The 15,905-nt window shown below is 45.3% G+C and overlaps 1 protein-coding gene across 9 annotated transcripts in view; it reads left to right on the forward strand.

Annotated features, from left to right (window-relative positions):
• MAPK4 (mitogen-activated protein kinase 4) overlaps positions 1-15,905 on the forward strand; it is a 158,641-nt gene that overhangs the window by 111,499 nt on the left and 31,237 nt on the right. For all 9 annotated transcript variants that reach the window (XM_073343546.1, XM_073343538.1, XM_073343535.2 and 6 more), the window contains one exon: positions 14,608-14,752. In XM_073343546.1, coding sequence (XP_073199647.1) covers positions 14,608-14,752 — 145 coding nt within the window. The remainder of the gene's footprint in view (positions 1-14,607; positions 14,753-15,905) is intronic.

Consider the following 15,905-nt stretch of genomic DNA (forward strand, 5'->3'; position numbering starts at 1 on the left):
ACACTGGTAACTGAATGACAACACTTTTGTCTTTCAGCGGTGTTAAAAAAAACACCCTGCCAAAAGACAAAAGTTTTGCTGACGACAAGCGCCAGTGTACACAGAACTTTGTTGGCACGAGTGCTCTCCTGCTGACAAAGCTACCGCTCGTTAGGGGTGGAAGTTTTTTTGTTGGCAGGAGAGCCGGCAAACAGTGGCTACACAGCGCGCCTTTTAGTGACACAGCCATGTCGCTAAAAGCTGCGTAGTGTAGACATAGCCTTAGTGGGGGCTAGAGAACAGGGGCTCCTGGGCAGAGGAACAGTCTCTAGAACACAGAAAGAGAAAGGTCCCAAGGAAAGGGCTGGTGGTGAGGGAGACTTACCAGGAAAGAGAACCCAGGAAGAATGTTCCTTGGGTGGGATAGGCTCTGCAAGGGAGGAGCTATGAATGCCGACTTCAGCAAAACCTAGCCATTGCTGTTCTGAGAAAGGGTTGTTGTGGTTTGACCACTGGGGGTTAACTCAGCCCTCTTCCCTATTGAGTTAGAGATGCTGAGGTGGAGGCCTATTTGTATAATGTTCTACCTTTGGGTTAAATAAACTAGACAGACCTGTGACGGGGTACCGTTCAATATACATAAGCTTTATGGGACTTATTGAAAGCTCACTAGAGGGAACTAAGTCAGATATTATGGTGATGCTGCACTGGGTTGCCAGGGGAGTGCTGCAGGGGTGAGGGCCCCCACCACAAGTCAGTTTCACTAATTCCCTGTAGCTAATTAGTCAGTTTTCTATGTTGTTTGTGTGGATCTTGACCCAGATCCTCAGTTATTTAAGAGCTTAACTCCCATTGAAATCAATAGGAGTCTTGTGTCTAAATGCCTTTGAGGATCTGGGCCCTTAGGCATAATAGTGGCCCAGAGGGGAAAAAATAGGAAAATGACACTGTAAAAATCCAAAAAAAAAAAAAAGATATGGGGGCACCTGAAACTACTTTTAAATAATTTATTTTTAAATTATCTAGATTTCAAGTTGACAGTGTCTCTTAATGATACTCCAGGGTATATTTCAGCTCCAAAATGTGAAAGTTTGAGAAAGTTATGATGTACTCAAAGGGTGGGTTTATTGTGGAAAGACATATGCAATCTTAATATCGAATTTGCTGTTGCTCTGCCATGGCTGTGTATGCATATTTATATTTCATGTGGTGGGGCTGGTACTAAACTCCATTTGCATCTTTGCCAGTCTCACCTGAACTCCCCCCACTAATTTACTCTCCTGAACCTACTTCTAATGCAGTATTCCAAGCCTTTGAGTAAATGTAGGCCGCTGTCGTTTTTAACAAAAACAATGGTTGCTCACAGACTCGGCCCCCTGGGCATGGGCTCGGGGGACAGAGAGATTAATAATTGCCTTTTGGCTGGACCTTGGAGCTCTGGCTGACTGTGAACTCCAGAGATCCTTAAAATCAGGATTTGCCCCATGAAAGCCAAATGGTAGAGGCAGCTACACTGTGAGATGGAAGTGCAAGTAACTGAAAATGACCGAATGGCTGAACCTTTAAATGCAGTATCTGCTTTCCAGAAACATAGAGACTAGTCACTCTCTAAAGATGTATTTATTGCATAATACACTTTAACAGCTCCACACTAGTTTTATAGTCCATCATGAGAGATTAGCCAGTGTGGTGCATGATAAGTTGCTCTCTTCTCTCTGAGCAAAGTCTGCCACTTTGTAGCCTCTAGGCAGTGGCATTTCAGTGATGGGTGAGTGATTTCATGTACATCCGGGGTGAAATCTTGGCCATGCTGAAGCCAAAGGGAGTTTTACCACTGACATCGGTGAGGCTAGGATCATGGATCCTAAAGTGTTTTAGGTATTGTTACATTCATGGCTCCCTCTTGTGTATCCCACCTAAAAATGTATCTTCTGAGCCTTTTCACTCTGTGCCTTCTGCTGTCCACACATCCGTCCTCCCAGGCTGGCGAGGAGAGTCTAAGGGTATGTCTATACTATGAAATTAGGTCGATTTTATAGAAGTCGATTTTTAGAAATCGATTTTATACAGTCGATTGTGTATGTCCCCACTAAGTGCATTAAGTTGGCGGAGTGCGTCCTCAATACCATGGCTAGAGTTGATTTATGGAGCGTTGCACTGTGGGTAGCTATCCCACAGTTCCCACAGTCTCCGCTGCCCATTGGAATTCTGGGTTAAGCTCCCAATGCTCTGGAGTGCAGTGGCTGGGTGCCTGGAGTTCTCCCTCCCCCCGCCCACGTTCTTGGGTGTCTGGGTGAGAAGGATATGGAACTTGGGGAGGAGGGCAGTGGTTATACAATGGATGCAGTGGGGGTCTGTGCTCTTGTTGGCTTTCCTGCCACTCCAACAGATGCTTCATCATGTCTGTTTGCTCCCCCATTCGCCTCAGCATCGCTTCCTGCCTCTGCTCTTTGCACTCACTTAGTGCTTTCCTGGCCTCTGCCACTGAATGCCTACATGTATTAAACTGTGCCCTACCAGTGCGGGAGGACTGCATGAGCTCGGAAAACACGTCATTGCGAGTGCGTTTTTTTGGCCTTCTAATCTGCGATAATCTCAGGGATGGAGATGAAAAAGGGAGCATAGAAACATTTGCACCTGGGGGGAGATAAAAAGGGAGAGTAAAATTTAAGATGATACATTTCTGAGAACAAAAGGGAGACTCTTTCACAGGGAATCAACTAATTCACAGCAGATAGCACGTGAGCTTTAGGTACAAGGTCGCATTTTGTCTTTTATATTGAGCGCCTGCCGGTATGGTGACACATCACACAAGGCTGGGCAACAGAATTTGGTTTCCAGGCAGCCATGGTAAGCCTTTTGGTACGTGGGATTGGCTTCTTCCGCGTTCATAACATGTGAGAATGGTTTCAAACTGCAGCGCCATCCTTTCCCATAGCAAGCAATGCCGGTTGGGTTTCACATTTAAAAGGAGCAGCTGCAGTTTTCGGGTGGATGTGCAGCACACACCTTCCCCCACCCCACCGCGTGGCTATTCTCTGGGATGACCCCTTCACCCCTCCCCCCCGCAGTGTGGCTATTCTCTGGGGTGATCCCTTTTAGCCAAGTGCAAACAACCCAGCATGAACGGGGTCCTTTTACTGTTTCCTTACAAAAATTCCCCTATTTCAACCAGGTGACCATGAATGATATCACTCTCCTGAGGCTAACAAAGAAAGATAAAGACCGAATGTTGCTTGAATGCGACCAAAACCCAGGACCATTCACTGCCATGCTTTGTGCTGCAATGATTCCAGACTACTTGCTACTGGCTTGGCATGGTGGTAAAGTGTCCTACCGTGGAGGACGAAATAAGGCAGCCCTCCCCAGAAACCTGCAAAGGCTTTCAGAGTACCTCCAGGAGAGCTTCATGGAGATGTCCCTGGAGGATTCCCGCTCCATCCCCAGACACGTTAACAGATTTTTCCAGTAGCTGTATTGACCGCGAATGCATCCCAATTCTTCAGGGCAAATCAAACAGTAAACACTGTTGCTTTTAAACCTGTACTATAGTTACAAATGTGCACTTGCCAGAGCTGCCTTCTCTGGCTTCAGGTCGGGGATCCCGTCTTGGGAGGGTATTGGCTCCAGGATGATGAAAAGGTCCTGGCTGCCGGGGAGAACGGATTCACCGCTTGCCTGCTGCGCATTCTCCTCCTCTTCCTCCTCCTCCTCGTCCTCATCCACAAAATCCTCCTCCCTGTTGCCTGTGACTCCTCCCCTTGCAGGTGTTCACAAACAGTGGTGGGGTAGTGGTGGGGGCCTCCCCCCGGAATGCCATGCAGCTGATCATAGAAGCGGCATGTATGGGGCTCTGACCCAGAGAGACCATTTGCCTCCTTTGTCTTTTGGTAGGCTTGCCTGAGCTCCTTAACTTTCACACGGCACTGCTGTGTGTCCCTGTTGTAGCCTCCCTCTACCATGCCCTGTGCGATTTTGGCATATATATTAGCGTTTCTTCTTTTTGTTTGGAGTTCGGCCTGCACAGATTCTTCTCCCCATACAGCAATCGGATCCAGTGTCTCCCTTTCAGTCCATGCTGGAGCTCGTTTGCGATTCTGGGGGGACTGCACAGTCACCTGTACTGTTGAGCTCGCCACACTGACCAAACAGGAAATGAAATTCAAAATTTCCCGGGGCTTTTCCTGTGTACCTGGCTAGTGCATTGGACTTCAAAATGCTGTCCAGAGTGGTCACATTGGAGCACTCTGGGATAGCTCCCGGAGGCCAATACCGTCAAATTGCGTCTGCACTACCCCAAATTCGACTCAGCAAGGTCGATTTTCGTGACACTTCCCTCACTGGGGAGGAGTACAGAAGTCGATTTTAAGAGCCCTTTAGGTCGACGGAATGGGGTTGGTTGTGTAGACGCATTCATTTTAAAATAGACCTAACGCGGCTAAATTCGACCTAACCCCGTAGTGTAGACCAGGGCTAAGTGACGTCTGTTATTAGGGAGAGGAGGTTAGGTGGTGATACCAGAAAAAAGGCAGACTTACAAGGAAGAGGCAAGCATTAGCAGCAAGTAACATGGTCCAATTTTGCAACCCCCTATTAAGCAAGTAGTCCATGCTCATACATGGCATTAAAATAAATGAGACTCAGGGTGTGTAGGATCCAGGCACTTTGGCTGTGTGCCCATGCGAAAACAGAGAAAACTTAAACACACCAAAAACTACAGAGGATTAAAAACCTTTCTACCTTGTCAATTTTGCTATAACTATCTAAACTCTGACCCAGTACATCTAAAAGCTGGCGTAATTATCTAAAGCCAGATTATTTAAACCCTTATATAATCTTCCTACAACTGAGCAAATGTATTGCCTTGGGAGCAGAGGTTAAGCCACGATAACATTTTTCCATCTGCAGAGCTGCATGTAGTTCTGGAAAAATACAGGGGAGTGGGGAGTTCATCACATTTTTCAAGGGTATGGACTGTGTCATATAGCAACTGTCACATTGAATCACCATGGGAATGTTGTGGCTACACGTGCCAACCCAGTTTCAGCCCTATCTGTGAACACAGGGGAGTCCATGCATACTTCTTTGGTTGGTGATATTCTGTATGGGAATGGATGCTTGTGCCTTTTTTGGACAGGAGGCTTTTAGTGCAGTTCAAGAATCTAGCCAGTGGACTTAACCATCAGATCCCTATAGGTGGGTTGTTCACAGATTGGAAGGCCAGGAAGAACTGTTCTGTGTCTAGTGCCCTCAATCACAGATTGGGTCTCACTTGTGTTAGCCACTCTATCTACATTTCAACACATTCAAATTAGGCATAAAACACAAAATATTTTAACAGTGAGGGTAATTAATCATTGAAACAAGCTACCAAGGGAAGCGGTGGGTTAAAAACTGTGGCCTATGACAGATCATTGAGATGGCCTAATGGTCCCTTCTGGCATTAAACTCTCTGAAAACAGATATCAGGACTCCATTGTGCTAGGCTCTATACCAGGGGTTCTCAAACTTCATTGTACCACGACCCCCTTCTGACAACAAAAATTATTACACGACCCAAGGAAGGGGGACCGAAGCCTGAGCCCAGCTACCCCAGGTGGCAGGGCCAAAGCCCGAGCCCCACCATCCTGGGCAGGAGGGCCAAAGTCGAAGCCCTTGGGCTTTGGCTTCAATCCTGAGCAGTGGGCCTCTGGCTTTGGCCCCAGTTCCAGGCCCCAACAAGTCTGACCCTAGCCCTGGCGACCCACTTTGGGGTCCCGACACCCAGTTTGAGAACTGCTGGTCTGTACAAACACCTAGTAAGAGACAGTCCTTGCCCCAAATGGTTACAGGCATATGATGACAGGCAACGGGTGGGTAAAGCAGCGAAACATAAGTGAGGTGAGGTGATTATAATTAGCATAATAAGCAGCACTTAGAGCAGGGGTTGTGACCCCTCAGGGGATCGCGAGCTGTCAGCCTCCACCCCAACCTCACTTTGCCTTCAGCATTTATAATGGTGTTATAAATTAAAAACACTTTTTTATATATTTAAGGGGTGTCACAGTCAGAAGCTTGCTGTGTGAAAGGGGTCACCAGTACGAAAGTTTGAGAACCACTGACTTACAGCATTCCAGTTGCCTCATCACTGAGTATGTTGTAGATCCCAAGGCAGAGGTGAGTGTTAAGGAAGGATTTGATGGAGGTCAATATAACTGCTTGGTGAATTTTTACAGGGAGCTCTTCTAATTAATAAATAGCACATGGGAGAAAGAGAAAAGGAGCAGGCTCTAAATTAGATACAGGTAGTGCACTGAGTGTGGTGTCATTTCACATGCAGCACAAGATGCTAGAACCTTTCTGTTGCCAGAGGGAAACAGCCTGACATAGGGTAGGTTTAAGTGTCCTAGAGAGTCTGATGTTCCTAGGATGTTACTGACTGGGATAAAGAAAAAGTAGTTAATTCGGCAAGATTGGATAACAATGCCAAGGGGCAGCAAGCAAAACATCTGCTTCTCATTCTGGGTCAAGCAGTTACAGGCAGCTTCCTGACTACTAAGAAGACCTCTATGGAGTAACATAAGGCTCTCCTCAGCAGCCCATGGAGGGGTGAGCCTGTGGGTAGTGTAACGGAGTACACTGAGGCAGTTACAGCTAGAGTGGCACCTTTGCGACTTCCTGTTTCCGAGAGGCCGGCATTTGTAGGAGATCAAGCGGGGTGGTTTCTCAGTCAGGCAAGGTCTCACCTGTATCATTACCACTCATAGGAATTATAGGTGGGTGGGACTCATCCAGTCCCTCTGCCTGCCAATGCAAGCTTGTTCCGCAGTGTGCCTCACCCAGTCCTTTGTCCAATCTAGTTTGAAGTGCTCCAAGAGACTGGTCTTCCAGCACGTCCTTTGGGAGACTGCACCATAAATTAGTAGCTGTTGCTGTCACAAAGTTTCCACTGATATTTAGCCCAAGTTATCCCTTTACTCCTAGCTCTCCCCTCTGGTACTGCCCTCAATACTTCCTCTCCATTCTTTGTGTTAGCAACCTACAAATATTTTTAAACTGTCATGTCCAGCCTAGACATTGCTTAGCTGAGCTCGTTGAGCTCTGATTTAGATCTTTTAATCTTTGCTCATCACTTCAGCCCCCTATTATTATTTTTTTGTCTCATCTCTGACTTTCCTCCAGTTTGTCATTCTCAGTCTAGTAATATGGTGCCCAGGACTGAATACAATATTCCAGGTATGACTGCACTGAAGCCATTATTGGGTATGTCTACACTGCATATGGAGGTGTGATTGTAGCACAGATAGACATCTCTAATCTAGGTCATTGATAACCAGTATCCTGCTGGGGAGCCTGGGTACATACCCTGATTGCTAACCTGTGCCACCATGTCTACACTACTATTGTTACCTGTACTAGCTAGACTAAAGCTAGCAAAGTTTGCTTCCCTATGCTACAATCAGACCTTCACTTGCAGTGTAGACATACCCATAGATGGGACCACAGTCACTTCCCTGCTTTTGATGTCTCTACATCTGTAGCCCCAATCTGCATTGGCCATTTTGCTGCTCTCTTTCTTCTGAATAGATAATACCCATCTATGATGGTCTAGTGTCCATCATTCTCACCAGATGATTAGCTCTATCAGTTATAGAGTCACTTCTTCAGGGTTGTGGATCAGGCCCATCTCTAGTTAATAACTTTAGTAGCACAGACTCAAGGGTGAAATTCATCCATGCAGAGGGCCAGCACAGTGAATGAGATCAATTTCATGCTTATAGTCTGGTTTACTGTGAGTATAAGATAGTTGTATACTTACTAGTTTCTAATAGTGTACAGAGCTGTGGTTCACGGCACTTGCTCATAGGAATGTTCATTCTACTTTGACTTCTTGTAATGAAGTGTTGGGGGTCTTTTTGTTCTTGTTGCTTGTATTACAGTAGCACCTAAGGGACGTTATTAGAGACCAGGGCGCCCCATTGTGCTAGTCTATGTACAAAGACCTAACAAAAGGATAGTCTTGCCTGGAAGAATGCACAGTCTAACTAGAAGGCAAGAGACAATGGGTGTATATACAAGAGAAGCGCAGATGGTTGTATGTGCTTCTGTTTTCTTATTTTCCCATTTGTGTTTTTCCAGAATTGTTATACATATAAGGATCGATATCAGCCTAATCAATATTGGATTCGTTATTCTGTTTGCTTGGTTTGTTTATAATATTTATTACTTCTGAGCGTCTGGAGAATAGAAAAACAAATTGCCCCAAATTGTTTATTTCCATATGTTACTCAACAAGCGTTTGCTGATTTTCTTATATAGCTTCCAATAAAGGAGAGTGTCTGCGTTGGAGTGAATAATAGCAGTGTCTGAAAATCAATAGTCTGATCTGATAACACTTCAGGGCTTGTGTGCTATATCTGATTTAACAACAAATGCTCAGCTAATCAGTCTCAATTAATTTGTACCTTAGGGAGAGAGAAATTACAGCATTCTTTTAATAGCAAATGCTGTTGATTAAAGTAGTGATTCATGCATTTAGAAATCAGAACAAAACCTGCATTTATGGAAAGACAGGAAAAATATAAACTCTCCCTTTTCATTTGTTGCATTTAGCTGTCCCTGCTTTTATGCAATAAAAATGGATCATAATGTACCATTGATCACAAGCCATATAATCCAGGGTTGCCCTAATGAGTGACAATACTGTGTTGGGCTTTTTAGTAGTTGAATCCATTTCATGATCATTTTTAAAGGCGGTGCTAGTATTTCTCTTGATAAACAAGCATAACTCTGATTGACAGTAATGGGGACTGGACACACACATCAAGGAGGAGCTAGTGAGGTTGGTTGAAAATTTTCCAGATAAAATTTTTTTGATGGAAAAGTGCGGTTTTGACTAAATAAAATTTTGCTACAAGGGTCTGCATGCTGCGGAAAATGTAAACATTCTGCTGACACACAAAATACCCACAAATAGAAGTTTTCAGCAAAATATCAAAAACTGAAATAGTGGGGCCATGGTGCCTCATGGGCATTGTTCAGGTGCCTTATTTCGCAGATGGACACACAGAGATATATAGAAGTGAAATGAAGTGACTTCCCCAAGGTCACACTGTTGGTTAGTGACTAGGACAGGAATAGAACCTAGGTTTCCTGATTCCCATTCTAGTGCCATCCTGATACAGTGTACTGCCCTCAGAGTTGACAGTTCCTGCTCATTTCTTTCTCAGCTATCCTAAGACTCTGGGTTGATATCTCGATTTCATGGGAAGCTTAACAAGGGGTAGCACTGATTGGCTCTTCCTCCCTCACGCTCTGCGCCAGATAATGCCTATCTAAGGTACTTACATGGCTATAGTATCTGAACACCTCACAGTCTTTAATGTATTTATCCTCGGAGCACCCTGGTGATGGAGGGAAACACTATTATCCGCATTTTACAGTTGAGGAACTGAGGCACAGAGAGACTAGGTGACTTACCCAGTGTTGCAGAAGAAGCCTGTAACAGAACAAGAAATTGAATCCAGGTCTCCCCAGTTCTGAGCTAGCATCTAACCACTGAGCCATTATTCCCCTTCTACCTGCCTCTTGGGGTAAGTGTGTGAGAAGAGCTCTCAGCACCTTTTCCCCATTAATGCCCTCATACAGGAACAGACATAAATACCACCCTTAACAAGTACAAGAATAGTGTAGCCAAGGCTAATCCCAAATGTAAGTGAGCCAGCTGAACAACACCCAATTGGAGGTGACTGGTTCTTTGCCTAGACAGGGAGAAGAACAAAGCCGTGGTTATGCTTTGCTCAGCCATTTAAATGGCTAAATTGTTCTTATCTTGGCCTTTTAGGAGGTATCATGTATTTATACAGCTGACCTTTTCTTTACTTGGCTGATCAAATAATAAACATTTTAAATCATTTCTTATAAACAAGTGTGTTCTCAATTGCTGACCCTGACGTACCCAACTGGTGACCTTTGCCCAGCTAGAGAATGTTTATCTTCTCTCATTTTAGAGATCCCTTTGTTGAAGGAGTAAACACATATTGAACAAATATATTTTCTAAGGTTTTAGATTGCTTTGCACATTCTGAATACAACTCTGTGTTTCCTGGCATGTTACAAGAACATGTCACCTCGCACCTTTTCTTTCTAGATTTGGGGTAGTTTAATAGTGCGATTAATCTGCTGATCTCAAAGCGCTTTACAAATGAAGCCTCCCCACACTCCTGTGAGGCAGGGAAGTATCACACCCATTTTACAGAAGGGGTTATTGATGCACAGAAAGTTTGAGTGATTTGCTCAGAGTCCCACAAGGAATCAATGACTGAGTGTAACACGTGTCAAAATGCAGATTCTCTCTTCTGAGAACATAGGATTCTTTGTTATTTCAGTCAGTACAAACACACAGCACACCTGTAACACAGAGCAGAGACTCAGGGATCTGTGCAAAAACTGGGCTCCAAAACGAAATGTCATCCTCAGCAACCAACCAGCAAGCACAGGGAGTGTCTACAAATGACCACCTCAGGGGAATGCAGTGGGGAGGTTGTTGAAAAAGTTCAACCACCACGCATTCTCTTTTGTGTCGCTGTGCTCTTCCTTTTGTGCATACCTTACAGGAGCTGGGAAAAGAACCCAAGAGATCCAGTTCCCAATCTCCTCCTCTCACCATTGGACACCACGCTCACCTTTCCTGTAAATAAATGGGTTCCCACCCTACACCGGCTTAACACAATGGTGCATACAGCCCACAAGCACAAGTGGTAAATTGTCTCTTTCTTTTGCTTCTCAAAGACAATCTCCTGTGCACGTTTAATCACACTTTGCTTCCATGCTGCCCACAGCAACCCAAGATCATGCCACACAAACTTGCTGTCGCACCTGATGCAGGGATTCACACTGGTTCTAATGTGCCTCGGAGTAGCTTTGTGTCAGTTCACAAGCACATGCATAAAAGTATTATCTACTCTATGCCCCCCTCTAGTAACTGGTACCCTTAAGAGGTTATTGAGGCTGCTACAACTGCCAGGGAGAGGACTTAGTTCAAGTGGCAGAGACCCATGTGGTTAGTAATGTAGGTCTGCTGTTCAGACCCTGGTGCGCAGCAGGTTGCCTGCGGGTGCAGGGCTCCTGTTAGAAGGGGCTCCACACAGGCACCGCATGGTTAAATGCTAGGCATCGTCCTCTGCGCTAGGAAGGGATGTCCAGGCCACAGCTCGCCAGCTCCTTTATTCACAGGATCACAGGGTGAAAATGGACAGTGTGGAGAACAAATGGAGGTGTCTGAAGAGAGAGTGACAAACACTGTTCCTATCATGGGGCACTGAGTTACAGTGTTCCCTTTTGGGCATGACTAGGCAGGGGTAACTCGGTGACTACACGGCAGTGCTCTCACTTGGCCAGGGTCAGGCCTCCCAAGTTCTGTCCTGCACACCGCTTTTACCTGGCACTTATCTGTGTCACAGTCTGTGTCTGAATTGGGCCCTAAGAGAATTTGACCTGTTTCTGCAGAGCAGATGGCTGGACCAAGCAGCAAAGTGACAGCGACAGTTTGTGACAGTTCAGATCCAGAGTTCAGTGTGTTCACATCTAGAGCTTTCACTTGACCCATTATAGAGATGGGGACTAGCTGTGAAGTTGGAATCCAAATCTGATTTTCCCAAGAGTTTGGGGTGGGGAGAGGGTCAGCACCCATCTCCACAAGAAGTCTGTCTTAAATCCCCTTATGTACTTATGTTCCTCAGGAGAGGAGAGGGTGCTGTTGTTCTTCTTACATGGTTGGTATTCTCCCACCATATCTTCATTTGATGCTTGTCCTCTGTGCTGGCCCACTTCCATCTTCTCCTGGATTAATGGAGTTATTTGTTTTGCTGCAGGCCTTTCACTTTTTGCTCAACTCCATTCCCATAATTAGCTGCTGCTTCTTGTGGCTTCTGCTTTCGCTCTTCTCAGCTTCCCTCCGAACAGTCACTAGAAATGCTTAATTGCCTGGTAATGAGGGACTCTCCTACATCCCAGGGACCTCAGAGGATGAAGCTCCCTGTAGCCCAGTCTCCTCTTTCATCAATTAATAGCTTCCGCACTGCTTTCCTTTCAGAGTCTCCTTGAGACAACAGAGATGTTGTTTTGAAGGAATTAGATAAGAGACAGGCGAAATGTGGCCTGTGGGAAAATTGCAACCTCAGAGTCACATAGGGTAACCTGTGGCTGCCATAATTTAATATGGAGATACAGCCTGAGGCCTGCAAGCAATGCTCAACCTTAATGATGCTTAGAGGAAGATGGAGCACTGCATTCTGGGACATGCTAAACTTCCATACTAAAGATAAGGGCAGCAGGTGAACCTAACACAGAATCTAGGGTGCTGCCATGAGAGATGCAGGTCCAATCTGATCACTGGGAATGATGGGTAGTTTAATGACTACAAATCACTGTCTGTCACTGCCAGTCTGGTGATGTATACCCACAAGGGTGGCCAGGTGTCTGGTTTTTGACTGGAACGCCCAGTCAAAAAGGAACCCTGGCAGCTCCGGTCAGCACAGCTGACAGGGCCACTAAAAGTCCGGTTGGCCGCAGCGGCCAGCTCCACGCAGGTCCTGGAAGCAGCCAGCATGTCCCTCTGGCTCCTCGGCTCAGGGGTCGCCAGGAGTTCTGCGCGCTGTCCCTACCCACAGTGCAGGTGCCACCCTGAGCCAGCTCCGCAGCTCCCATTGGCTGGGAAACACGGCCAATGGAAGTTGTGGGGGCGGCACCTGAGGATGGGGGCAACATGCAGAGCTCCCGTTGCTGCCCTGCACCTAGGGGTCAGAGGGACATGGCGCCACTTTCCTGGAGCCACCTGAGGTCAGCGCCACCCAGCGCATGCACCCCTCACCCCCTGCTCCAGCCCCTCACCCCCTCCTGCACTCCAAACCCCTCAACCCCGCCCAGAGCCCACCCGAGGCCCCAAACCCCTGCCCTAACCTGGAGCCTCCTCCTACACTCCAAACCCCTCAGCCCCAGCCCAAAGCCTCATCCTGCACCCCAAACCCTTGGTGAAACTCTGAGCAAAATTTGGCCCATTGATCCTAAAGTAGAGAAGAGCAGAATCAGGACCCCCTTTCCATGCAAGACTTTATTCTGATATTAACAACACTGAGGAGTGATTAGCAGATTGTCATGTGCTGGTATTATGAAAGCTGATGAATCATTCATGTAAACTTAAGAATAAAATGTAAGCCCATTGCCCCTGCAGAAAACTGATTAATGCATGCAAAATTTCAACAGTGAATTGTATTTTAAAAAACCCTGCAAGTTCATCAGAGTTAATGTTCTCTGAGGTACCAGTTAAGGTGAGATACAGGATCACACATGCAGCTTTCAGGATTTCTTCCTCTACAGCTAGTTATTATGCAGTGTCAGCTATTTAACAGCTTCAGCATTATGATTCAGGCTGCAGTTTCATCTACGCTTTGAAGGTGTTGATGTCTGTGTGTATACAAACACAGTCACTAACAAATGAGCTTAGTAAATATGCGGTGTGTCTTTCTGTGCATTACTGATGATTTTTAACTTGGGAATATTTCTAAATGCTTGGACAATAAAATAACAAAACAAAAACCAGAACAGTTAAGTTTTGTTTAACCCTGCTGCCCCCCACCCAAAAACAGATCAATAGTAAAATGTTGAACTGACGGATCAAATTTATCAGTCCGTCCACTCTCATGTTGTGGTGCTTTGCATAGAAACAATAGGTCCACAGTACAGATTTCAGAGACACAAAAAAATTATAACTAGCCCCAGTTCAGTAAAGCATTTGTTTAACTTTAAGCATGTGCTTAAGTGCTTTGCTGAATTGGATTTAATATGGTACATTTCTGAATCCTTTAACAAGTAGCTAAAATAGCGTTTGTATGCAAAATAATATTGCGATTTTAAGTTCACTTATCTTTCATTACTGATTTTGTGTGGAAGGTGCTTATACACTACGGAGATGGGCAGCAGTATAAAACCCCAAACGCTGACCCGTAGTAAACGACAGTCCCTATCCTGAAGAGCTTGCAGTCTAAAAGAGAAGATGAAATGAGCACACAGTCTGAGGCAGGCGGGCAGAATCGGGTAACGAAAATAATAGGATGCTGTCATTTAAATTAGCCATGGCTACAATCAGTAGGCAGTCAGTAGCAGTAAATGCAGCTCTCCAGCCATCACTAAAACAAGCTATCAGTAACTTGCAAAGGCAGTGGTCGTTTCTGTGGGGAGGGATTTATGGTCAGAGTGCAGGGGAAGTGGTAAAAGGGGCAATCGTGTGGCTCTGCAGTTTGGTACCTGGAGATCACCACTGTGCAGCTGTGTGTGTTTATATACACACTCGCACAGTTTGACTAAATTTACCGCTCACCGTCAGGCACAGTGAGGATGTCAGCCTTGCTGTTTCCTACAGTACCGATAGTTTGTCTCAGCATTCCTCTTTTTCAAGACATTTTGAAAGGGGAAAAAATGCGGCCTGCCTCTTCATGATGTAACTGGGACGAATTAAAGCAAAATCTTTCCAAGCTGGGATTACGAGCTCTAAACTCATCCCTTCACCGGCGATTAGACAGCAAAAGGCAGGGATGGATGACGTGTTTTCCAAAGTTATTTATATAGACCTGTATATTTTTAATCTTTCAGGGTTATCTTTCTGAAGGCTTAGTAACTAAATGGTATCGATCTCCACGCCTGCTCCTCTCACCTAACGCCTACACCAAAGCCATTGACATGTGGGCGGCAGGGTGCATCCTGGCGGAAATGCTCACAGGAAAGATGCTGTTTGCTGGTAGGTTTCTAATTCCTGTTTGCTACTCCCCTCCCTGCTTCTACGTCTCAAGTGAATGTTTAAAGCGGTTTCAAATGTTTAGCTGAATCCCTGTCTACTTGCAGTCAGGAACAGCACAAGCTGCAGCAGTGCGAGTGTCCTATAATACCTCGTGCTAGAGCTAATGCCTCTGACCAGCATAAGCTGCACCTGCCCAAGCCCCATTTCACACTGGTGCAGCATTAGAGTTGTCCCTCGTGCAACTGCATTTGTGCAAATTCCCCTACTGTAGATAGGCTCGAAGAGTGAGAAGATAGTTCACTGTCTTCATTTCCATTCTGTCACTAGTAACTCTGCCTGCTTGTGATGGTGGCTTTTGTTACGTCTGTATCCCCTGGGAACTGAACTGATCACGGAATGCCCCAGAACATGTTATCATTAAACATTTTTATTACTGCAGTGCATAGAGCCTGCACTTAGGATCAGGCCTCACTGTTCAAGGACCAGCACAAACTAGAGCTGCTCAGGAAATGGATTTTATTTTCCACGAAAACAATTACATGAAAATGAAAAGTTTTCAGTTTTGTAATCTGTCTGTATCTATCTATAGATTTAGGTCTATCAGAATTTTTCAGATTTTTGATCAAACAGTAAAGGCTGAAAACTTTTTAGGTTTGGGTTTTCCACAAAAATGGAGCTTTCTTGCAAAAATTTCTCGTTTGTTTGGAAAAAAAAATTGATGAAAAGTTTTGATCAACTCTAGTAAGATGACATGGCCCTATCCAAGAGGTTTATGTTCTGTGGTGGATTTGAATTGTGGTCGGTATCTTAAAGATCTTTTCCTCTGCTGTGAGAAGGAACATCCTAACGTTTGCTACAAAATTTCCACCAATAACATTTCACTTTGGAAAGGACATGAAGTTCGCTTTATGCCGATTGGTGCCTGCTGCTCTTCTGCCAGAATCCTGTCACCCTGCAATGACGGTTTCTACAATATTCTTGAAAGCCAGCTGTAAAAACCCCTAAATTTAAAAACTGTCTCCTATAAAATATCTCAGATCCAGTCCTGCAGAGACTTATACACCTGCGTCACCTTCTGCACTGTGAGTAGTTCCATTTAAGTCAAAGGGTAATACTACCCTGGTGTAAACACACGCATGCACCTTTGCAAAAT

The sequence above is a fragment of the Lepidochelys kempii genome, chromosome 5 (genome assembly GCF_965140285.1).
Source record: "Lepidochelys kempii isolate rLepKem1 chromosome 5, rLepKem1.hap1, whole genome shotgun sequence".
Taxonomy (NCBI): Eukaryota; Metazoa; Chordata; order Testudines; family Cheloniidae; genus Lepidochelys; species Lepidochelys kempii.